The following is a 26358-nucleotide window of genomic DNA, read 5'->3' as shown; positions in this document are numbered from 1 at the left end:
CTCTACCGAGACCCATTCAGAGTCTGGTATGCCGCGAGACACTTCAAGTATTGAACCCGTGGATGTCTCTCCCTTAGATGGGTCCGGAGCCACTGAGCAGGCACCGGCTTCTGAGGGTGTTTTCAGGCCTAAAGATTTGTATATTAAACCGACACCATCTTCAAAAACAAGGCCAAAACCAGCTTCCATGTCTAAAAAACCAGTGCATGGGCCACGTGCTCAGGCCCCTATGCTTAAAAAACTAATTATCAAAATGGCTAAGGATTTAATTACCTTGATCAGGGGTTCCCAAACCCCTTCTGTTAAGAGGCCTAGGCAAGGCACTGATTATGAATCTTCAGATCAGGTTTCCATTTCTTCTGATTCCTCTTCTGATCAGGAATTATCTATTCCACCTTATGAAGACTCTGATGCAGAAGAATCCATCCCTTCTGCTTCTCCTCCTGAGAATTTTTCTTTTAGAGAAACTTTGCATACCTTAAGGGAACATTTTCATTGGGAGAGTCAGGATTTTTCAGAATCCAAAAAGAGGCTTAGGGATTTCCTTCTTCCTCAGCTTAGGCCTTTGGCTATACCTCCTATTCTAGACATTGTTGATGTTTTTTCAGAATCCAGCATGCCTCCTGATTCCCTGCCTCCAGTTCCTAGTAAGCCAGGCAAATATTACAGGGTTCCTGACTCCCACAAATTTCTTTTTAAAAACCCTACTGTTGACCCTGAAACAATTTCTCAGGGTCCCCAAGAGTATTAAGGCTTTTACTGCTAAAAAACCTACCCCTTCTGATAGAGACTCCAGGGCGCTGGATAGATGGGGTAAGAAGGTTTACACGTCTGCAACCCTGGCAATCAGGTCTTTAAACTGTCAATTTCATATGCTTAAATATCAGCAGCATGTCATGGGCTTACTTAAACAGAAAATTATGTTGATTTCTGACTGTGTGGAAAATAGAGTTACAGGATTTAATGCATTTAGCTGAACAAGTTGGAAAGCATACTTTGCAATGTGGTTTTGATTCCTTGGAGGCCTCTTGCAGGGCCGCTGTAACTGGATCTGTGATAGAAGACATGCTTGGCTCAAGGAGCAAAATCTGCCTGATCATGTTAAACCAAAATTGTTGGATGCTCCTTTACAACAGGACAGTCTATTTGGTAATAAGGCAGAAGAAGTTTTGAAAAAGAAGGAAGACAAAGCTAAATCTATGCAAACTGTAAAAGATTTCCTACAAGTGCAGCCACCCAGGTTCAGTAGGCACTGGCCTACTAAGAATTGGTCCTTTCCAGTACCCACCAGAGCTGCTCAGGCCAAACCCAGGCACTCCAAAGGCTCGAGGTTTCAGTCACAAGGAACTTACAGAACAAAACAATGGGGTGCCTCCACCTCCAAATCTGGAAGTAGCAAGGCCACCCCCCTACGGTAAACAGTCTCAATGACTTTCCCCTGTCATTTCCAAGCACTTATATTTTGGCAGCCCCTTTGGGGGGAAAGCTAGGACTTCATGCACAAAATTGGCATCTAATTACCCAGGACAAGTGGATTTTAAATATAGTATCCCAGGGATACAGATTTCATTTCCACATGTTGCCATTTCCAAACAGATGGCCAGATCTGCCTCAAAATCAGTGGGCAGAGGCCCAGAAACAAGTTATGTCCCTCATGGATATGGGGGCTATTCAACCAGTACTAAAGGAAAAAGGACAAGGTTTTTATTCAAGACTTTTCCTGGTACCCAAAAAAGACAAATCATGGCATCCAATTCTGGACTTATCCATTCTAAATACTTTCCTGGACATTCCAAAATTCAAGATGCTGACTCTGCAACAGTTACTGCCTATGCTAGGCAAGGATGCCTGGCTGGTAACTCTAGACATAAGAGGCTTACTTGCATATCCCAATCAGGGAATCTTGCAGAAGATATCTCCGCTTCAAAGCAGGCTATTTGCATTACCAGTTCTCTGCACTGCCCTTTGGCTTATCTACTGCACCTAGGTTCTTCACAAAGTGCCTGGCACCAGTAATTTCATTTTGCAGACAAAGAAACATTAAAATTTATCCTTATCTGGATGATTGTCTAATTCAGGCAGAAAATAAGGACACTCTTCTACAGCATCTGGCATTTGTAAAAAGGCTCCTAACTTGCCTAGGGTACTCCATAAATGAAAAGAAATCAACTGTTACCCTCTCAAAAAATTACATTCCTGGGTGCAAGCTTGAATACAACTGCCCCAGATGGCTTACCTCATGCCAGACAAATCCAATTGATGACTTACTTCAAACAAGTGGCCAGTTATCTGCAAGGCAAATTCTGCAGGCCTTGGGGTTCATGGCTTCCTGCATTCTTCTAATTCCATATGCAAGACTGCATATGAGGAAACTTCAATGGTGCCTAAAAAGCTTATGGAGTCAACATTGTCGCAGCCTGGAAACAATGATTCCTATCATTCCTTGCCTGCAGCAAGAGTTCCTTTGGGCAGAGGCCTGTGACCAAAACAAGGGACTGTCATTCATTCCACCCCCTGCCACCCAAACCCTGACTATGGACGCATCAGACTATGCTTGGGGGGCACATCTGGCAGGGAGATGCATTCAAGGCGAATGGAGCCCAAATCAAATGCACCTGTATATCAACCAGAAAGAGATGCTAGCTGTACAGAATGCTCTGACAGCTTTCAAGGACTTTCTTCATCTTGGACAACTACTGATAGACGGACAACACTACAGTCATGTGGTACATAAACAAGCAGGGGGGTACCCATTCCTTCCCCCTTTGCAGACTAACCATGACCTTGTGGAACACAGCCTTGACTTACCAAATACATCTACAAGCTCAGTTCCTGCCAGGAAAACAAACTACTCCAGCAGACAAACTAAGCAGAAATCTTATGGACCCACACAAATGGAAACTGGATCCACAAATCTTCAGCATGTTGACGCACAAATGGGGGAGCCCAGACATAGATTTTTTTGCCTCACCCCAAAACTATCAGTTGGACAAATTCTGCCCTAGAATCCATCACAAAAAAGCTTGGAAAGTGGATGCTCTATCCTTCAGCTGGAAAAACTTATCAGTCTATGCTTTTCCCCCTCTGTCTTTGCTCTCCAAGATATTAATAAAAGTCAAACAGGAAAAACCAAAAATTATTCTGATTGCTCCAGACTGGCCTCGCCAACACTGGTACCTGCTCCTACACAATGTCAACCTTCCTCCGTGGTACCTGCCTTTAGACACCTTATCTACTGTCTCAGCAGAACTTTCAAATTCTACACACTCAGTTCCAAACTCTGAATCTTGCAGCACAGCTAAACAACTAATTTTACCAGTTACATCTCTCAGCAAACCTATGATAGATGTCATTTTGGAGGCTAGAAGGCCTAGCACTAGCAAATCTTATGCTGATAAATGGAAAAGATTCTGTGCCTGGAATCAGGCACAAGGACAGAAATGACCAATATTCCTCAGATTCTGCAATATTTAACTGAGATGCTTCACAAGGGCCCATCCTTCTCTTCCATAAAAATCCACGCCTCTGCCATTTCAGCTCATTACAACACAGAGCCTCCCGTCTTTTCTCATCCCCTGCTAAAGCAGTATCTCAGAGGGGCCAAAACTTTAAGACCTCCCAGGAGAGCACCAACTCCTGCATGGGACCTCAATTTTGTGTTGGAAAAACTCACCCTGCCTCCTTTTGAGCCAACTGCTACTGCGGATATAAAATTTCTCTCTTGGAAGACAGCTTTTCTTTTAGTAGTCACTTCAGCTAGAAGGATCTCAGAACTACAGACTCTCATGGCAGTGGAGCCTTTTATTATTTTCTACCCAGACAAGGTAGCGCTCAGGACCAAGCCATCCTTTTATGCCTTAAGTGGTATCCAGTGTTGTTCTTAATCAGACCATTCATCTGCCAACTTTTTCCGAAATCCACTGAACAAGGGGGAGCGGATTCTGCATTCATTGGATGTACACAGACAACTAAGATTCTACTTGCTCAGATTTTCTTAGAGATTTTGTCCTGTTCAACTACTGGTGACATTCACTGCAGGGGCAGAGGGAAAGGCTATCTCAAAGCAGACAGTTTCAAAATGGATAAGCCATTGTATTCGTTTCTGCTACATGCATCATGGTAAACCTGTCCCCAAGGGGATCAGATCCCATTCCACCAGGGCTGCATCTACTTCTGCAGCCTTTCTCAGAGGGGTTCCTACCAGAGACATTCTAGAAGCTGCTACCTGGAGCACAGTTCATACGTTCACCAAGCATTACCATTTACCTCTGTTCTCTAAATCCAGAGCAGGCTTTGCCACTGCTGTCCTACAGGGCCTTATAGCTGCTCCTAATGCTGTATAATTCCATCCTTCCAACCATAGCTTTGGGATTTTACCCAAATGTAATGACTGCAACAGTGAAACACGAACAACATAGTACAGTTGTGTACACTTTCCATAAATGTAGATGTTCAAGTGTATTCACTGTTGCAGTCCTGGTTACCCACTCGCCAGCCCCCTATTTTTCTCTTCTTTCTGTTACTATGCTCAAAAGCCTTTTTGTTGTATTTGCTTTTATTTGGAGGTGTATTGTTTGTGCTCTAAATGACATGTGTATGTGTGTGTGTGTGTGTGTGTATGTATATATATATATATATATATATATATATATATATATATATATATATATCTATATCTATATATGTATCTATATATATATATATATATATATATATATATATATATATATATATATATGTGTGTGTATATATATATATATATATATATATATGTGTGTATATATATATATATATATATATATATATATACACACATATATATATACACACACACATTTTGTTTTGCTCCCTGTTTGAGGGGCACCTGACATCTGGAGCAAGGAAAACTGATGAAAATGGCGTTGGCTGCATGTTTTATACCCGTGATGACCTGACGTCATGGAAGAAGGGACAGCAACTGATGCAGGACCCAAGACTTTGTTAATCAGGCTGACTGAGGGCAACCTGCCAGCAGATTACCCCAAATGTAATGACTGCAACAGTGAATACACTCTAACATCTACATTTATGGTAAGTGTATACAACTGTACTTTTTTTTTTTTATCTACCCTCACAAAAATTTGTTCAGCAGTACACATTTGTGGACATGATATAATGAAATACTTAAGGATTCTGTTATGGCATCAAAGGATATGTGGGAAGAGACTAAACAAAATCTAATAGGAAAACTAAGAAATTGGATGCTCTATTACAAACACTGAAAATGTTTAGTCTTGCAGGTGAGGGATATTTTTATCTAACAGAGGAGAAGTTGTGGATAGCAATTGATAAGAGTTGAAGGATTTTATCTGGGAGGGGAGGAAAACAAGAGTTAAGCTGGCTAAGTTGATCCTTCCAGTAAAACAAGGTAGTTTGGGATTACCTGATATGAAGGGGTATTTCAGTACTACACACTTAAGACTCCTATATATAGCACCAGCAGAAGGCTATAATTCAAAGTGGAAAGGTATGATGGTGAAATGGGACAAGCTCCAGAAATAAGGAGACACTGGCATTTTGGATTTCCTTAAGAGAATAACAGAAGCCAAGAGTTCATTTGGACTGCAAGCTACAGATTGCCTATACTCCGATATCAATCCTTGATAAGGAAAGCAGAGACAGAAGTAGTGGGATCCTAAGTGAAAGACCACTACTGAAGTTTTTTGTAGACTCTAGAACTGAAACTGCTGTTAAAAAATTATAATTAGTAGCACATATAAATATTGCATAATAAATATTGGAATCCGAGGACGTTAGTAAGCAAATAGGGGTCACCACAGCGGATCAACTGTTTCCATTTCTTCCTGTCCTCTGCATCTTGCTTTGTCACACCAACCACCTGCATGTCCTCTCTCACCACATCCATAAACCTTATCTTAGGCCTTTCTCTTTTCCTGTTACCTAGCAAGCTTCATCCTTAGCATCTTTTTCCCAATATACTCTGCATCCCTCCTCAGCACATGTCCAAACCAGCATAATCTTGCCTCTCTGGCTTTGTCTCCAAACCTTTCAACCTGGGCTGATCCTCTAATATACGTATTCCTAACCCTGTCCATCCTAGTCACACATCTTCAACTCTGCCATGTCAAGCTCTGACTCCTGCCTTTTTGTCAATGCCACTGTCTCCAACCCATATAACATAGCTGGTCTCACTACCATCTTGTAGATCTTCCCTTTCACTCTTACTGGTACTCGTCTGTCACAAATCACTCCTGACACTCTTCTCCACCCACTCCATCCTGCCTGTACTCTCTTCTTCGCCTCTCTTCCACACTCACCATTACTCTGAACTGTTGATCCCAAGCATTTAAACTTATCCACCTTCCCCACCTCTACTCCTTGCATCCTCACCATTCCTCTATCCTCCCTCTCATTCACACACATATATTCTGTCTTAGTCCTGCTGACCTTCTAGAGCACATCTCCACCTCTCCAGGGTCGTCTCCACCTGTTCCCTGCTCTAACTACAGATCACAATGTCATATGTATATGTATATATATGTGTGTGTATGTATATATATATATATATATATAAATATATATATATATATATATATATATATATACAGATACATACATATATGTGTGTATATATATATATATCTATATATATATATATATATATATATAGAGAGAGAGAGAGAGATATATATATATATATATATATATATATATATATATAGAGAGAGAGATATATATATATATAGATATATGTATGGCTCCCACATTTGCAACAAAGTCTAGAAGATCTATAATCTTTACTTGGAAGCGTTTGCATAGATATTTTTATACCCCAAGTAGACTCCAAAAGAATTTTTCCTCTGGTAGACTGCAAAAGTTGGAATTGTGATGGGGAAGAAAATGGGAGGAGGGAATACATCATTGGGAGTGTAATGAATTGACAGATTTTAAAAATTCCCTGCAGACTACTCTGTCAGAAATACTGGGTTAGCAAATTGGTGTCACTACTTTTTGAACTGTGATACAGAAATTGAATTGCTTAGACATAGTAAGGCCTTGCTGAGTTTAATTCTGTTGGCTGCCAAAAAAGCAGTTACTAGAAAATGGAAATCAGTCTAAATCAGCTGTATTAGAAGTAGTTAATATATCGACAGAGATAAAAGAACTGGAAGTGGGATCTTTAGAAAATGGTAGAAGCAAATTACGTAGAAAAAATGGGAATTGTGGAATCAGTACATTCAGAATATGGTTTTGAATGGTTTGGAGGAGGAAAGTTTTAGTGAAGGCAGGAATTGAATGAGCTATGTAATGTTAGACTGACAATGACTGTACAAAAGATTATAAGTGACGTAGTGTTTGCAACGGAAAATGTCAATATGGTTTGCTTTCATTTATATAAATGTATGATTGCCGATGTCATAAGTGATGCATCAGTAAAGATGCATCTGATGTTTACTGATGCATCACATGTTGTCAATTTTCATTAATTCCTCGACAACTGGTTTTGGATCCAAACCCTTGCATCTGACTTGGCTGTTATTTTCAGCTTGTGACCACTAACAAACTCTCAAAATGCTCCTTTACCCATAATGTTCTATCCCCTAACATACCTCAGATCTCGTTTGCTGCTTTCGCATTCAGACTTGGTCATTGTAAGCACTCGAGCTTAGAGTTCAAAATTAGAGAAGTCTTTATATTAATATTTCACAATCTAATTACTTTGGTAGTTTGTGTATTTCCTCTCTTAATAGACTTTAGTGTAATTTTTTTACCATTGTTGGTAATTTTTTTTTCTAGCTATCCCCTTTTACACTAATGTAGTCTTCAATACCATTGTTGGTATCTCATTTTTTTTCCTTTTCTAGGTACAAAACAAAAAAGTTTTTCTTTTTCTCCTGCCCATAAAAATGCCAGAAAAAACATCAGGTTTTAAAAAGTGCCAGAAATGCGATCATAAGTTACCGCTCTCTGATGCTCACAGCTTGTGTTTATTGTCTAGGCCCTGATCATCTTCAAAAAGATTGTTATGCATAGAAATCTTTTAATCCTTGGGCTATTGCGGACCATAAGAACAAGCTGAGTTTTAAAAGGCTTTCTTCCTTCAACCTTCTCATGGGCTTTATCTGGGGCTCAAGCCCCCCCAAATATATGTCTAAGGAACAGTCCAGAAATCCTTTGGGTCTGTCAGGCTCCTCCACCCCTTCCTGGTATCCATTGTTGAAGCCTCCAAGGAAGAAACATAAAAAGTCAGATCTGAAGACTGCTCTTTCACCAAAGCCAGTGTTGGACATGAAATTGGCGTCCTTGATCCATGATCATCAGATCTGAAGCTTTTACCTAGGACAGATATTCTCCCTCCATTGATCGGTACCCTCACAGGTCCAGTCTCCATATTTAGAGTCTCTGCTGTATTCCAGGTCTCCTTCTGTGGCCTCATTGTCTCGTTCCTCCAGACGTCTGACCAAAGCTGATGTGGATAGAATGATGAGGAAGTTTCTATCTGTGCAGATTCAGATGAGAGGTCTAGTGGCTCCTACCCCTTTGGGTCAGGAAGCCCTCTACAGTTGTACACCAACAATCATGGCACCTTCTATCTGACTTGTGATTTTGGAGCACTTGGATCCAGGTTTTCTGGGACAGGTCAGATCAGAAGATCATAGTATGTTTGGCTCCAAGGCATTCTTTTAGTGCACTGGCTCTGAGTGCATTGGAGCAAGACGACTCTTGGAGCCAAAACATCCCCACTGGATCTGAGGTGTTAGAGTTGATTCACTAGTTATCAAGCCACCTCTGCCTCTTGGAGCTTCAGCATTGGATAGCTCTGCTCAAACCTCTGTCTCTGGTGGACTGCCTTCAGGGCAGGAGGAGCCAATGGGGCAGAAGTTGCCTTCTCTGCTTTGTCAACTTCCTCCTGCCTGGGACATTCCATTTTTGAGGTAGTGAAGAGTGTTTTCTGCTTCTGCAACAAATCTCAGTCAGAACTGTCTCATACATTGGAATTCATAGGAGGAATTTTCAATACTGTATCTACGAAAGTCTCTTCCTATTCCACAAGTACAAACTATCTGATTTCCGGGTCAGAAAGATAATTCAAAATTCCACAATTTCAGCCAAATTGATTTTAAAAGCCTTGGGATCAATGTCTATGGTAATAGTCCTATTTCCCCTAGCAAGATTTCATGTAAGGATTCTTCAATGAATGTTAGCAGTTCAGTGGTCCATTCTTCACCAGCATATGTCCACTCAGATAAGAATTACCCACGCATGCAAAGATATGTTTGGTGATGGATCCACACAGATCCAGTTCTACAATTCTGCCGCTTCATTCTTCCTTAACCCAAGGCCATACTGACCACAGATACATCCCAGATTGGGTGGGTGAGGCACTTCCTGGGAAAAACAGTCCAAAGCACATGGTCCCCCAAAGTGTCCAATATGCATATTAATGTCCTGGAAATGAGAGCAGTGCTCTTAGCATTGCAGGCTTTCCAAGGCACTCTCCATTTCAGGATAATTGCGATTTAGACAGACAATGTCTGTGGTTTGGTGCCTCAACATGCAAGGAGGAAGCAGATCTTACCCCTTTTGAGGAGAAGCTGTCAGAGTTTGGCAATGGGCAATATCTTAGACATTTTCTGATAGCAATACACATCCTGGGAAAATCCAACATGATGGTGGACAAGTTAAGCAGGTCCATTCTACTACCTCACTAGTGGTCTCAACAAGGAAGTGGCGGAAATGATTTTTTTGCCAACCATGCTGCAATCTCTACTAAACAAGTGCAGCAGGTTCTTTGCCCTAATCCCCAACTGGGGAAGTCACCGAGAGACACTTCCCTACATGATTGCCCCCCCCCCCCAGTTTCCTCTGTGCTTATCCCCAAATTTTTACAGAAAGCATATCGGTTGAAGAGCAAACTCATCCTCATTGCCACTTACTGGCCTTCAAATTTGGTTTTCCTTTCTTTGGCTTCATCTAGTTTACCCTCCTTCGATTCTGGATCCAATTCCAGACCTTATGTCTCACCTAATAGGAATGATTCACCCTGCTATCTCAAACCTAAAACTGACCACATGGTTTCTCCACTTCCAGTGATAGCCAGACAGCATACGCTCTCTTCCCCTGTTCGTCCGTATACTTTTGTCTTCCCACAAAGCTTCCACAAGGAAACTTTACAGAAGTAAATGGAAGAGATTTGTTTTGGTGCAGCAGAAGCATATTGATCCATTTTCAGCACAAGTGCGTAGTACCCATGAACTTTTAGCAACAATTTTCAATGAAGGAGCCAGCTCCTCAACTGTTAGGGTACAACTAGATGCCATTTCTAATTTTCACATTGGAATTGAAAACTCCTCCTTCATGTAAACTTTGTAAGGCCTTTTTGAGAGGTGCCCTACTTCTGAGACCCCCTTATAATGATCCCACTCCACCATGGGATTTAAATTTGGTAGTACCAGACCTTAATTCATTCAACTTTCAAACCAGCAGCTAAATGCAAGTTAAAATTTTTGACCAGGAAAACTATTTTTGGTAGCCAATCACCTCTGCATGAAGACTGTCAGAACTTCAAGCACTGTCCTCTAAACCTCTTTACTTAGTATTTCATAAGGATAGGGTGACTTTACTGACCAATCCTTCCTTCCTAAGATGGTATCAGAATTAAACATCAACCAGTCTATTAATTTGCCAGTTTTCTTTCAATATTTTACAAACAAAGGTGAATATATGATGCATTTATTGGATGTTCATAGACTATTACATTTTTACTTGCATAGAACAAAAACATTCAGGAAAACAGATCAGTTTGTCTACTTTGTGGATTTCAATTTAGAAAAGCCAGTCACAAAGGTAACCTTATCCAGATTGCTAACCAATCGTATATCCTTTGTCTATAACAAATTGGGCCTTTCCCTTACCAAAACCTTTGAGAGCCCATTCAACCAGGTCCATGGCCAGGTCATCAGTATTTTTATCTAGGGCTTCCATGGATGATGTATGTTTGGCTGTGACTTGGGCTAATCCTCATACCTTTATTACTCATTACAAATTGGATCTGGTTTCAAGGGGAAGAGCAGCCTTCGGCTCAAATGTGCTGAGGAATATCCTTCCTTAGAGTTCTCTTGGGATTCCAGGTAGCTGGAGACTGTCTCAGTTATTGAGAAATGTATGATAATTGACAACATCAGATAAAAGTTATGTACTCACCATAACATTCCATCTGTGCTGTCCATTTTCAATCTTCAACTCCCCTCCCACCAGTGCCCTGCCTTTGAACTAATGACTTCTGGAAGAGCAAGACATTGTAAAGGAACTACTGTTCCTTATGTTGAGCCATAGGTATGGATTTCTGTTGCCAAGATGTTAATGTTTCTCTTGATGTTATAAATCAACAAGCAAGATCTGAGGTATGTTGGGGGGTAGAGCATTATGGGTAAGGGAGGAGCTCGAGAGTTTGTTAGTGGGCATGAGCTGAAAATAACTGCCGAGTCGGGTCTGTGGGTTGGATCCAAAACCAACTGCTTAAGAATAAAAATGAACAACACAGATGGAAAGTTATGGTGAGTACATATCTTTTTTTCTTTGTTTAGGCTTCGGTGTCATTCCAAGGGGATTACAGTATTTGTATGCATGGGAGATATGGTCAACACTCCATGTTGCTTTGCCAAGGATGGTCTGCACTTGTCCTCTTTCTGATTTTGAATCTTGGCTAAAATGTCCTCCCCATAGTACCTTTTTTGGGTAATGTCAAACTGGTAAACCTTCTGACATGGCAAATCCAACCCAAGAGAATCGAAGGGTGTTACTACTCAATGCCAAGAGCCTAAACAAGAAACTCCACTCCCTCCAGGCTCTCCTCACCATGGAGAATGTGGAGGTCTGTTCAGTTACTGAGACTTGGTTTAAAGCTGTGGAGAGAACCCTGGCAATGCAGAACTGCAATGCCTTCCACACATTTAGGCCAGCTGCTGCACAGGCAGGGACCAAAGATGGTGGTGTCTCAGACTATATCAGTAACAAACTCTCCTCAAGACTAGCTAGATGACAATGTGCCTGAGCTTATCCATGTCCATATTTCCACAGGCAAAGTCCCATAGCATATCCTTGCTAGCTATAGGTTACCCTCTAACTCAAGAAACCCATAACTCATACTTGGACTTACTGGAGGCCGTCACATTCAACCTGATACCATATTCACAGGCAACTTCAACTACCCCACTATAAACTGGTATACTCACATGATCCCAAACTTACAGGCCCAGAGATTCCAAGAAGTTGTAAACAGAAACATATTGGCTTAGATGGTCCAAATGTCCACTGGGGGGTGCACACATACTTGATTTGGTGTTCACAAGCATGAGAGAATGCTGTACCCCCCCAGTGTAGTGTCCTTTCTAGTAAGGTCAGACTACAGACCTGGCTCTCTCATAATAAAAATTAATTCTCTGTAATCCCAGCTAACCACATAACATTTGGAAGCAGTTCTAAGGCAAATGTCCCACTGTTAAGTTATAACTTGTCAAAATGTCAAACCCCCTCAAACCTGAGAATACAGCTGCCTGTGCAGAATTGTTCTTGGAAGCCTTTTACCATCATGTCAGTAAATGCTTGGAGAGAGATATGCCCACCAAAAATCAGCCCAGAAGTAATGCAAAAAAAAAAAAACTATTCTCATTTCAGTTATGTTTGGATATCACCAGGAAGTGCTATACCAAATCAGAGTGTTCACTGGTGTCAAACTGGACTCCTACCAAAATTCTTCAGTATGCACAGTTTGTGTGCTGTTGATGTTTGAATATATGAATAGTGAGATTAGCCTTTGCTTTGGAAGGCAGCTGTTCATTGTTTTTTTTTAATTAACGAACCATATTTTTTTCTGTTTAGATACCTGTTGAAGCTTTCTGAACTGTTCGAAAAGCTCAGGGTGAGATATTTATTCCATACACTGAAATAGCAAGTGTGTGTATGTGTTTGCATTACTGCTACTTCTCTAATTTCAATTAACAGTTGTTTTCAGTACTGACATTCATTTTCCTTTCATTTTGTGATTAGAAAATAGATGGTAGAGTTGCTTCTGATGAAGATTTGAAGTTGTCTGAGCTGCTGCGATACTACATGCGAGATCTGCAGGCAGGAAAGGTGAGATCTTATTTTCTCTGTACTAAGGTTTTAAGATTTATTTGAATGTTATTTATGATACAGATATATATTTGAACAAGTTCTCTTTCTTGTAATCATATTTGTTTGTTTCTGTCAGTTTTATTTCTTTCTAGGTACAGACAAATTTTTTGCTTCACTGTAAGGCATGGAAAAAGACAGACAAATGTGCTGTTCTTCTGTCTGGTAGAAAGTCAGCAAACGTCTGGTACTTAATGCTGTCAGATTTGCTTTCTAACTGGCAACTGATGTGTAGTTATTGTTTTAGTATATTGTACTTGAAAGCCTTAAGTTATGAAGGCTATTTTTCAAAATATGTGATTCATTTTCTGGGACAAAATATTTATTTTTTTATTTTCTGCCTTCTTTATAATCTGTCTTAATTTCCTGTATTCTTTTACCCCCATGGCAGTCAACATTTCTACTGACTGAAAATGACCATGTCACTTTTCACTTGTATTGAGGCAAGGCTTTCTTGTGCGTTTCCCCAAATTAAATACCTGTACAGGATAAACCTTTTTTGGTATTAGTAATGAACTGTATTGTGTTCTAGAGCTTCTATTTCCCAAATTTCTGTTCTGCCTTTCTTGGCAGCAGAAGCAGAGCCCATCTCATTTTCTTTGTTCATTATATGGCACCAGAGTCCATCAGCAGATGCCTTGATGATGAATAAGATTCAGTACCTGTCTACACAGCTTCAGTCTTGGGGTGTGGGGTATAGCCTCCACCTTTGTGGGTTACAGCAAGGTGGGCACTGTGCCTCCAACATCCCCGCCTAACTGTGTATACCAACTCCGAGATCGCACTACAGTGAGGAAGAGGGAAAATTTATAAAAGGTTTTGTTTAGTTTGTTATGCAGTGTAGTGCTTCCCTGTTTGCTAACTATTAGTTTAAATGTCTTTGTGATGATTTGACAGTTCAATAAAAGGGACAGTCAAGGCTTAGTGTTCGTTGAATAGCCATTCGATTAACTTTTCGTTCGATAAACAGTATTAGTGTTTTTTGTGATTTTGACTTATGGTGCAAATGGATATACTGCCCTTCTTATTAGAATCAAGTGTTATGGTCTGCAGATAAAGGCAATGACCCATGGCCTAAACTATAGATTTTCTGTTCAACTATTTGTTGGAGAATTTTAACCCTCCTTCATGTTGTTGATTAAGGTCATGGGCTGTAAGGAAGAAATCTTTTTTATTTTTTGTAGGTGCAACTATGATTTCTTGCTAGTTAGGTCTTCTAGCAAGACCAGCGTTCGTGCTCATGCATTATTAGATGTGTGTGGTTCTGAGTACTGAACTTCATCCAGCTATAGTTAGGATCAACTGCTATACTACTGAAAAGTGGCAAGTTCATGATATATGTATGTCTCCCAAATATGCAACAAAGTCTAGAAGACTTAGAATTTTTGCCTGGAAATGTTTGCATAGATATTTCGGGTCTATATTAAAACAACGAACGTTTACTTACCCGAATACCTAAACGCCGACATGTCTTCATCGAACCGTGAAAACATTGATCGTCCAGAAGCACGAAATTGGAAACGTCAAATCGTCATGGTTGGCCCTTCTGCGGTATAGCTCCGTAAGGTAAGTGTGTGATAGTTACGGACCTTAGGGTTAGGGTGCAGGTTAAGGTAAGTGCATAGATGGTAATGTATGTTAGATTTAGTGTAGGGTTAGAAGTAGGGTTTTGTTAAGTGTATGTGTGTGGATTATTTAGTTTGTTTGGGTATGGCTTTTTAAGGTAAGTGTGCGATAGTTACGGACCTTAGGGTTAGGGTGTGGGTTAAGTGCATACATGGTGGTATATGCAAGATTTAGTGTAGGGTTAGAAGTAGGATTTAGTTTAGGGTTAGAAGTATGGTTTTGGTTAGTTTATGTATGTGGTTTATTTAGTTTGTGTAGGTAGTATGTAGTGGGCGGTGGGGTTGGCCAACTATGACTGTTCGAGTTTTTGAATTTCGTGGTTTAGGGCATTTGGTGTATTTTCAATTCGCTGAATGTGTCGGTGTTTAGGTATTCGGGTAAGTAAACGTTCGTGCTTATGATATAGACTCCATATTTCTATACCCCAAGTAGACTCTAGAGAATTTTTCCTCAAGCAGACAGCAAATGTTGGAGGTGTGAGGGGGATGAAAGAGGTAATTGGGGACATATTTTCTGGGAGTACGGTGAATTGGTGGACATTAAGGATTCTGTCTGAGATGCTATGGCTGGGCAGATTGGTCTGACAAGGGAGATGATTTTTTTGAGCTGTGATACAGAATCAGAATTGCCTAGGTATGGTAAGGCCTTGCTATGTTTAATAATGGTGGCTGCCAAAAAAGTAATTACTAGCAAATGGAAATCAAAATCTAAACCAACTATACTGGAAGTAGTAAGTATAGTAACAGAAATAAAAAAACTGGAATTGAGATCTTTAGAAAAGGGTAGTAGCAAACCACACAGGAAAAAATGGGAATTGTGGGAACAGTACACACAAGGGAGCAATGAGATTTAAAAGGCGGCACGGCTTAAATGAGCTATGTAATGTTTGACTGAAATAGATAGGGTAGATTATAAGTGATTTGTAATGTTTGCAACTGGGAGTGTGTCCATATGGTTTGTGATGTGAAATGCTTGGAACTAGGATTGTGTCACTGTAGTTTGTTTTCATTTGTATAAAGTATGATTTGCCTATGTAGTAAGTGATGGTTTAATAAAGATGTTTCTTGTTTAAAAAAAGGCAGGAATTGAATAATTTATGTAATGTTGCTTAGGTTATATGATATATAACAATGTATATGAAGTGAAATGTTTGTTACGTTAATTGTACTGTGATTTCTTTTTTATGAATGTAAATTTGCCTATGTCACAAATAATAATTCGATAAGTGTTTGGGGAAAAAAGTGGCAATTTCATTTCTGAATTTACATTTGACATTAAAAATAAAAGGATCTTCATTATGTCAGCAACATGTATATTGGGGGGCTGCTGGATACTGTACAGTAAAAAAAAAAATCTCGATATAAAAAAGCGACTTCAGCCCTTCTTTTTGCACAAATTGCCAGCCTCTTCTAAATCACATCAGCCAGCATTATTAGAATACAGAATGCCAGGTTTTACATAGTGTTGTCACTTTCTAAAAAGCTTGCGGGACCTGTTAGTGGGCTGCTTCAACCAAGGTATTACAGTGATTTCCTTTCTTTGTCATATAACAGCTGATGGGTGATGTCTGTCTATCTGAACTCTAGCAGAAGCCATCTTAGAGCACACCGCACATCAACCTGTAAGAAATGCTGGTGGTAATTGCCTTTTCAAAATATAAAAAATATTCACTGTACAGGTGTTTTCCAGTTAGTTATTGTGACAGCAGTGCAGTGATTTTTTGACAGTTATACCAGCTTTCTGGGTTGTCCATGTATTTATGAAAGCTGGAGTCCTTAAAGTTTTGGTTCTTTCAAGAAGGTTAATGTGTAACAGTAAATTGTAACACTAGGATTTTACCCACCTTGTCTTCACTTCCAACCAGAGATTTCACAAGCTGTACCTGTGAAAACTGGCACTAGTCTTGTACCTACATTCCTTCCATCTTTATGTGGAAGGTAGCATCTCAAGGACCTTTCTTTGCCTGCTGCCATTTCAAGTGGTCATATTCTACTTTTTCATTGCACTCTGTGCAATACATTTTTCCTAACCATTTTTCTTCAGAGGTCTGTAATAATGGCTGTTGTAGGCTATAATCAAGTGTTTATCACAGAAAGATAACTGTATCATTTTGTTTTAAAACTCATTTTCTTTCTTGAATGTAGACTGAAAGGAATGTAAAGATTTTCAGTAAAAGAGGTTAGATGTTGCAGTGTAGTAGAAGTGGTATATTGAAGAAGACTGCAGTAACCTTGAAGGAAAGTCCACCTATTTGCATTTAAATTTTGAAGAGAGTAATACATTGCAGGTGAACTTGTAAAAACAAGGATGTAAAATTTTATTTATTTTATTTATTTTACATTTGTTGACCGGGCTAGTCCAACTGGATACATGTCCTTTTTCAGTGGAGGCCCGAGGAGAAAAGCTCCAAGTACACAAAACATTCAATATCACAGGTTTGTTAGATCTACAGTACAATAATGTATCACAATACATTTGGAAAAATAAGATTGGTACATAGCATAATGGGACTTAATTATATTCAAATGATAAGAAGGAAAATACTAGAGAGGAGGTAGGGAAATTAAGGATAGCAAAGACACCTTCAGGATAAGACAAGACTTGTAAGGATAGTTAGGTAGGTGGGTTAGTTTGTGAAGCTAAAGAGTAAAAAGGACAGTGAGTAAAACAGTTCTAAGAAATAGGTTTTAAATTGAAAGTATGAAGGAAAACAGGGTAGTATTTAGGAAAAGCAAGAGAGGAGAGATTAGTCAGGGTTATTACAAGAACATAACCAGTGGTTGGAGAGGAAATGTTTAAGGTTAGATTTGAATAGAGGGAGAGATGTAATAGCTGTAAGGTCAGTAGGTAAGTGGTTCCATATTTTCCCAACAAAGTTAGAAAGAGAGTCTCCTGCAGAGTTATAAGAGAAAGATGTTTGCATCTGCATTTTATTAGTACGTAACTTTTTAGGTTAGAATATGGTGTTATGAGTGTGGAGAGAATTGGGGTGTTATTGGGTTGATGAAGGACTTTATGGGCAATAATAAGTTGGTTGAATTGTAAAAGGTGAGGTAACTCTAGCCAACCTAGTTGTTTAAGGTTCTGACAGTGATGTGTCCTATATGGTGAGTTAGTGGCAAACCTGGCAATGTTATTATATGATTTGGCTAGTTTCTTAAGATTGTTTTGAGACAAGTTGGTGTAAATGGGGGAGGCATATAATAGGGTAGAGATTAAGTGAGTTCTTGCAATTGTAGTTCTGGCTAGTGGGGTAAGAAATTGTTTGATTCTGTACAGGGATCCTAGTTTTTTGTTAGTAGATTGTATTGTAGTGTGTATGTGAGTGTTGAATTTTAGTTGGTTATCTATTGTGATACCAAGGAGTTTGGTGGTAGTCTCAGGAGATATAATGGTACCATTATTAGATTTCAAGGTAAACTGAAGAGGGGGAGATGAGTGTGAGGGTGTAAAGAGTAATAATTAGTTTTTTTTGGGGTTGAGGAGACGACAGTGGTTTAAGAACCATTTTTCTATAGTGGTGAATGATTTTTGCGTGAGAGAAAGAAGTTCAGTTTGGGAAGACGCTGAACAAATGATTGTGGAGTCGTCAGCATATTGTATGCAGGTGGAGAAGGGAACAGAGAGATGTAGATCATTGATAAAAATGGAGAAAAGTAGTGGACCTAAGATAGAGCCCTGTGGGACTCCTAGGGATGTAGGAAGAAGTTCAGAAAGATTATTCTGCCAGAGTACAGCTTGTTTTTGGTTATCCAGGTAGGATGTAAACCAGTTCAGGGCAGAATTATCAAGAGATAAGGACTTTAGAAGGTGAAGTAGAAGTTTATGGTTGACCATGTCGAAGGCCTTAGAAAGGTCTACAAAGAGTGCTGACGACAGGGAATTATTGTTGCGATTTTTGTTGATACAGTTGGTAAAGGAAAGAAGGGCAGTGGTAGTACTGTGGAAAGGACGAAAGCCATGCTGACAGTTGGATAAGAGATTATGGTGGATAAGGTGGGAAATTAATTGTTTATGGATACATTTTTCCATAATTTTGGCCAGTGGAGATAGTAGAGCTATGGGACGGTAGTTTGAGTAATCAGCAGAATCACCTCCTTTGTGAATAGGAATAATATGTGAGATTTTCCAGATAGATGGAATAGTACTTTCTGTAATTGTTCTATTAATAAGTATAGAGATGGGGTAGGCAATAGCTGTGGCACCTAGTTGGAGATATTCCCCTGGTAAATTGTCAGCTGAGGGGGTAGAAGGTTTAAGTTTTTGAAGTAAGGAAGAGATATAGGAGGTGGATATTGGTTCTAGGTGGAATGGAGGGGGTGTGGGGTTGGTAGCGGGCAAGTTGGCAGTATCTGGATTTTGTTGATTAGCTAAATTTTGTACAGCTGAAGTAAAGAAAGTATTAAAAGCATTTGCTGTTTGTGTAGGGTCATTAGTGTTGGAGCCAAGTGGATGTGGTGTGTCTAGTTTACCTGGGGATATGAGCCTGTTAATAGAAGTCCAGAACTTCTGAGGTTGTTGAAGGGAAGATTTTTGTAGATGGATGTAGAAGTTCTTTTTGTCCTGTAGGATAGCTTTTTTTGTTATGTTTCTTTGTTGCCTGAAATGTTGATCAGTTATGTGTTTCGAGGTGCGCCATTTTACCCAGGATTTATTCCTGGATAGGATGAGTTTTTTAGTCTGGCTTGTGAGCCATACTGCTGGTTTATTTTTCACTCTGATGTTACGGATAGGGGCATGATGGTCAAGGATTGTAAGGAAGGTATTATTGAAATAGGAAACTGCTTCATTTATTGGAAGGGACTTGAGAGGTTCCCAGTTACAGTGTTTAAGCTCGTTTAGGAACAGTTTCTGGTCAAAGTGTTTTTTACTGCGTGCAGTTCTAACTGGGGGGGAAATATTAACATTTGTTTTATGTCTAATTATGTATATTAGAGAGTGGTCGCTAAGGTCATCAGGTAGGGTTCCTGTTATATAATTATCCTGTGGACGATTTGTTAGTATCCAGTCCAGGATACTTTCTTTGTTATTAGATTTGTTGATTCTAGTTCCAGAATTAATGAGTTGTGTAAAACCGTGCAAATTGATCAGAGAGGATTGATTGGCATTATTGCATAGGTTCCAATCAGTGTTAACGTCTCCTAGTAGTAAGGTTTCTTGTGGGTAATTGAGGGAAAGACAACTTAGTAGGTCTTCTAAGTTATTTTGATTGTTACCTGGTGGGAGATAAGTGCAAATGATGCTAACTGATTTCTGGTTGTTTAGTTGTAGTTTTGAGATAATTATTTCTGCATTGTTATCAGAATGTAATTTATGGTTAATTTTGTTGATTTGTAATCCTGCTTTATAAAGTATTGCTACCCCCCCCACCTTTTTTCTTAATGCGGTCCTGTCGAATGATATTGTAACCCGGGGGAATAATTTCTGTATCTAGTATTGTTGGTTTAAGCCATGTTTCAGTTAAGCATAGGATGTCGAAATGGTGAGCTTCTAGGAGAGCATGGACTTGAGTAATTTTGTTGCAGATACTACGAATATTAAGATGGGCAATTAAGAGTGATTTAGAGGATTGGGCTGATAAACAGGGGGTTGAATGAGACTGTTTACTGTTAGAATAGGATAAGTGAAACTTAGGGCCTGGGTTAGGATGAATGTCTCCATCTATTAGGGAGTGGAATAGAGTAAAAGTGTGATATTGGAATTGGATAGTTTTAGAGTAATAGTTAAGTAACTTTCGATTGTTAAGAATAGAATATTTAATATGGGTAAGTCGATGGTATTTAGCTTGGGTGTAGCAGGGGTTGGAGGTGGAATTAGAGAAGTTTATGTGAGAGACAGGAAGAGATATAGTTGCACCTTTGGATGGGATGAACAGAGTGTAGAGAAGGGGATGTTCATAGAAAGTAAGGAAGTAGGTTGTGGTAAAAGAAGTCAGCAATGAGAATGCTAGTACATATTGGGATAGGTTAGGCATGATTAGAAGAGGTAAAAATAAGTATAGGTAGAGATAGGATGAAAAAGGGGCTATTACCTGTGAGAAGGAATAGGGGGAGGAGCTATATCTAGTGGATGTGGAGATATGAGAAAGGTGTGGCTAGTAGCAAGTGAGTGGTTGGTTGGAAAATAGAGGGGGAGTGGTTAAGAGGGTATAAAGGTAGATGTACTGGGGTGGGAAATGGGGGCAGGGTAGGGAGCGGAGTGAGCCGGAAGATACCAGAGAGTGGAGTACAGCAGGAAACAATCAGTGAATGGGAAGAATTAACAGGTAAGTCAGTGGGTTAGAGATAGTGTGAGGTAGCTAATGTGTAGATGTATAATATGTAGAAATACTGGTGTCTAAAGTAACAAGGTAAGGTAGGAGAGGGTAGGTTAAAAAGCAGATCTGGGTGAAGTTACAGTTAAAGGACAAATGGGAAAGGATGAGGGATTCAAAAGATAAGTATATGAGTGGAGAAAAGAGGAGTAGCAGCAGAAGAAATGATAAGGGTGCCACCTTGGCTATGTAATTGCAGAGGACAGTCACCAGATCAGGGGGCTCGACACAGATGGGGAGAAGAGGATTAATTGTGATGTGCAGGCGAACAGAAAATGATTGAGGAATAAATATGTATAAGAAATAAATAGTGGTATATATGGGGGGTGGGGATTTGTTGGCTGCTGGTAGTTCAGGAGGGATGCTTAACTAAAGATACAAAAGTAGATATAGTCTTGTCAAATAAGGAAACAGGACATACTTAAAATATCTTATTAACTAGGTTTCACTGGGTGGTGAAGGGTATGACCACAGTAGATGAAGTTCCGGAAATTCCAGGAGGTTGGTAGGCAGGAAACACTTTACTTCAGTTTATCAATTGACCTCTCTGTTATAAGGTAAAGAGAGAGAGAGAGATAGTGAGTGAAATAGAGCAAGGACTGAAAGCAAAAATAGGTTACAATGTACCAGAAATCATTAGTAACATCAGCGTTTCATTCTTGATACAAATCATTCAAGCAATAGGGCAGAGAACACCTCAAGAACATATAATACGTAGCAAAACAGATAGATTAATATAGATAGCTAAACATTTTTTACACTATTATACTCACAAGTATAGGATAGAAACATAAAAATCATTGTTGAAGTGAGAAACAAGTAATAGTTGTCCTTTAGTGTGACCAAACAACCCACGTTGCCAAGTAAACTTATCAGAGGGGGCTCTAATTATAGTATTACGAAGGCTAATTACAATGGATACCCACGTAGAATACACTAGAGTATCCAATATCTGTATATGAGAAATACAAGGGGATATCACTCCCATCACTCCCAAAATCATTATCTAAAAGACAAAAATCCTTCTTACAGATTTTGGAACTGCAAAATATATAACCTTAACCTTTTGAAAGTTGTATTCTTTGATTGGAGGATCATCAGCTGTGCTTATGATGCAATACACTTTCTGCAGGCTGAGTTGATGGCAGGGGAGATGCTGTCATCTGCAATTATGATACAAGAGGATGTCTAAAATCAAGAGGAAACTGCAATTTGAAGTACATTGAAGGAAGAAAAGTTAATTTCTGCTGATAATTTTCTGGTTTAATAAAATATTAAGCATTGTTACAGTCCTGCAGTAGGTCAATGACAAGCAGACTTCTGAAATTATAATGGTTGGTGCTAAGATGCCTGTAAGTGCCATGAATTAATCTGGTAATTTAGATGCGAGTGCTCAGACAAAAGTAATGGTTAAACATTTTCAGTCGGAAGGATGAAGTACAAAAAAAGTAGAAATATTCAGAATGTTAATACGGTATATGGAAAAGCAGATAGAAGTGTTACCATAATATTGTTCAGTGTTGGGGCTGTGGCTGTTGGATGCTGTTAGAACTGCTGAATCTGAAGAGCATAATTTAGCCCTACTTGTAGTTAACAAGCTTGTTGGAACACTAAATTCTAAACTCCAGTTAATGTTTAATAAGTTGGAAAATGTAGAAGCCTCATTTGATAAAATATCCTAGATACAATCAAGGCTGGTAGATGTTGAAGAAAAGCAAGTAGGTGAAGGAGCTTCAATAACTGCAATAAATGAGAAGTATGAAGTCCTGGAATATGAAAATTTAAAGTTACTGGATAATTTAAAGAAAGTAGAAAAAATTCAACATGATTTGCATTTGAAGATTGTCTATTTTGAAACAAGAATGAGAACCAAATTAAAGATGGGATATAGAAGATGATGGGATCATGAAATGGGGTGAGAGAAAGCCATTCAAAAGATATTTTCAGTGGTGGTGTTAACAAAAGCTCAAGCTGCTGATGGTAGTTTTTGAAGCAGACAGGTATCCTAGAGTTACCAGCAATAATCAACTGGGAGTATTGAATAATGATCTAAGACCAATTATGGTAAAGCTTGCCAAAAACATGGATAAGAAAGAATATTAACTGCATCTATTCAAAAGAAGTTGTTAAGATAGATGATGCAAGGATCTCCATACATGCTTATCTTCCATAGAAAGAGGATTTTGTTGAAATTAGAAACTTTGGAAAACAAGTGACATTGTCTTTTGTTTATCTTATTAAAATTTAACTCTGTGCCTTATTTTTGAATCTTCAGATGAAACTAAGCATGACATTCATGTATTTAGGAGTACTTGATACACAATGTTGTCTACTAGCTTTCTGGTGTCTCATTTTGATTCTGTTGCTTTGTTTTCATCATTTTTTATTCTTTCATCTACCTACATTTCTTTCTCATTGGTGTGGTATATTTGGCTGACATCTACTTTTTTTGTCCACTATACAAAGTTATGTGAATTTTCTTTTTACTATTTTTTTAATTTGTAGCATAATGCAAATGAAACTTCTTGGTTAAAATATTAGAGGTGCTCATTCATATACTAAATATTGGCAATAATTATTTGGAAGACAGATCAGAGAAAATTATACTGTTACAAGAGACTCATTTTATGTAGTAGATTCAAATGGAAAATTATATTGAACAACTTTGGCTCTTAGAGTTCTTCTAGAGTTGCGATTATGAATTAAAAGGGACATGATAGTTTTTTAAATATGATTCATGAAGTGAATGGTAGGGTAATTGTCTTCACTCTAGGGAAAGAGGAGCATAACTTTCAAATAGCATCCAATTATGGCCCATTCCATGAACATAACCTTTTTTTAAATACTTTGTGAATTGCTGCAAGAACTTGGTAATGTTTCTATGGTAATGGTGAGGACTGGAATGCAGTTTTAGATGCATGTTTGGCTAGGTCAGTCCCTCCTACAAGAAACCAGTTACCATCTATTCCACTGGTGAATGCTGAAATTATTTTATTATAAAAGAAAATGCAGCAGATATGTAGAGAAAAACTAAAGATGAGAAGAGACAATGCACACATATATTGCATAGAGACAAATTATCTACACCTATAGATTTCCTTTTTAATTTCTAACGATTTGGATTTCTATAATTTTGGTAACAAATGTATTGCGAGTCCATGTGTAGACCCATGAGATTAATATTGCTTGTCAATTTTAATACTAATAAGATAATATAGTATCCTCAGACAAGTTAAACAGTTTTTAAAATAGTCAGTTAATATTGCTGTGATTGTATTTAGATCCTTCATTTTAATACCAAGTTTATCACAGAACTCTAATATTTGATTTTTTGCATATTGTTTCAGACCCTGGGAAGCTACAAATTTACCTACCTTATCTACATAAAGTGATTAGTAAATTTTTGTTTGCATCTCAAAAGTGTCAATTTCATATTTTTTTCCTAATCAAAATGTTTTTATTCCACAAATATATCTGTCATACTTCAATGCTAACAAACTGGAAATCATAGAAATTTGTTCACAAACTTTTATCATACCATCTAATGTCTCTAGATCATGTATAATATAGTTAAGTATGCAAACATATACCTAGTCTTTAAATCCAGCCCATTTATACAGCATAGAGACTGGGGAAACTTCATTCCAAGGGACAAACAGCATAGTGCAAAAATAAAAGCAACTTTGCAGGATATTTGTGATCGATTAACTAAAAAGAATGAAGGGCCTGGACTTGACGAATATATTGCCAAACTTTATACCACTTTTTGAAAAGTAATTTGCTGCATATATATTACAAATAATGCAGTCTTTATCTATTTCAGGTTGGAATCCACCTGATTCTATGAATTTAGCAGAAAACATCTTTGAAAATATATTAAAAGTGGTTTATTTCCAAAACATTGTAAAACTATATCTAATATGAATATTGATTACAGAAATATAACAAAGGTAATTACTAAACCTACAGTATGATTAGGGGATATATTGATTCCAATGTAGCTTTGATATTTCCCTAGTAAAACAATGCATGAGGCAAATAAAATGTTGCGATCTGTGATGTATGTCTAGAACAGCATGGAACATGAAAAAGTCAGTGTTGAAATTAGAAATATATAAAGCATTTGACAATCTAAACAGGGTTTCTATATGGAGGAACACTTCCCTGCTTTAAATTTCATAGTAATGCACTCTTAATTATTTAGATTAACAAAAGATCTGATCAACGTAATAACCAAAAAGCGAGAGCCTTTGAATGTTCTTTGGGCGTTAGGCAAAGATGTCCTCTATCACCTTTTCTATTGGCAGTAGTTACAAATCTTTATTTAAAATGAAAAAGTATCACAATTGAGTATCAATAACATGGAATTTTCTGTGACCGCTATGTAGATGTAATTACAGATGATTTTTATAGGGATATTAAAAAAGCTTGATGGATTGTTTAGAACAGCTGCTAATATTATAGGATATACAATTATATGAAATTAGAAAGACAAGCATTAGTTGAATGGCAGTGTTGAAAAAGATGGGTGATTAAGTATTCCCTTTGCTAATGAATTTATGTTCTTAGGAGTAAAATATGGTTTAACATAAGAAAAGATTTTATGATCCTATATGAACTATTCTGAGAAGACTGGATGATTAAGAACATTAAGTCATGGATGTTCTATTGCTTCCTGGATGATTAATATTATTAAAATGTTGATTCTGCTGGTATGAAAGATATGAGTTCAGTAGAAGAGAAGGCACTCCTTAATAGAATTTACATATTATTCCCCAAGGTACAGTAAGTGGGCTAGACTAGACAGAAATTATATCTTTCTGATTAAATAGCTTTTTGTTGAAGTTGCGTTGTTGAGTTCATATTCTATATTGCAGAAATTATCTTTCACAGGAACATTTGCCTTTAATTGAAAGCTTTGACACACATCCAATAATTATTTCAGGTCATGCAACAATAAAAACTAAGGTAAAAATTTAGGGTAATGAGTTAAAAATGAGACACTGGCACTTTCCCTCTTACCTGTTAAAGAGAGGAATTTAAGGAAATGGAAATTATTTGACAGTCATTAGGGTGGCCGTGGTGGTGCAGCAGTTAGTGTTGCTGCCTCACAGCAAGAGGTTCTCCACTTTGATCCTTGGCTGGGGTGCCTTCTGTGCGGCGTCTGCATGTCCTCCCTGTGGTCGCGTGGGTTTCCTCTGGGTGCTTCGGTTTCCTCCCACATCTCAGACATCTCAGTAGGT

At 38.4% G+C, this 26358-nt stretch overlaps 1 protein-coding gene across 1 annotated transcript in view; it reads left to right on the top strand.

The window, feature by feature from the left end:
* Positions 1-26358, top strand: part of SNX5 (sorting nexin 5) — a 1365310-nt gene that overhangs the window by 1022618 nt on the left and 316334 nt on the right. Inside the window, 2 exon segments of the mRNA XM_044056982.1 lie at positions 12883-12922; positions 13051-13137. Coding sequence (XP_043912917.1) covers positions 12883-12922; positions 13051-13137 — 127 coding nt within the window.

Source organism: Protopterus annectens, chromosome 1.part2, assembly GCF_019279795.1.
Source record: "Protopterus annectens isolate FY-2018-M chromosome 1.part2, PAN1.0, whole genome shotgun sequence".
NCBI classification, from domain to species: domain Eukaryota; kingdom Metazoa; phylum Chordata; order Ceratodontiformes; family Protopteridae; genus Protopterus; species Protopterus annectens.
Note: the sequence above shows the minus strand (reverse complement) of the source record. Positions and strands in the feature narration are given on the sequence as shown.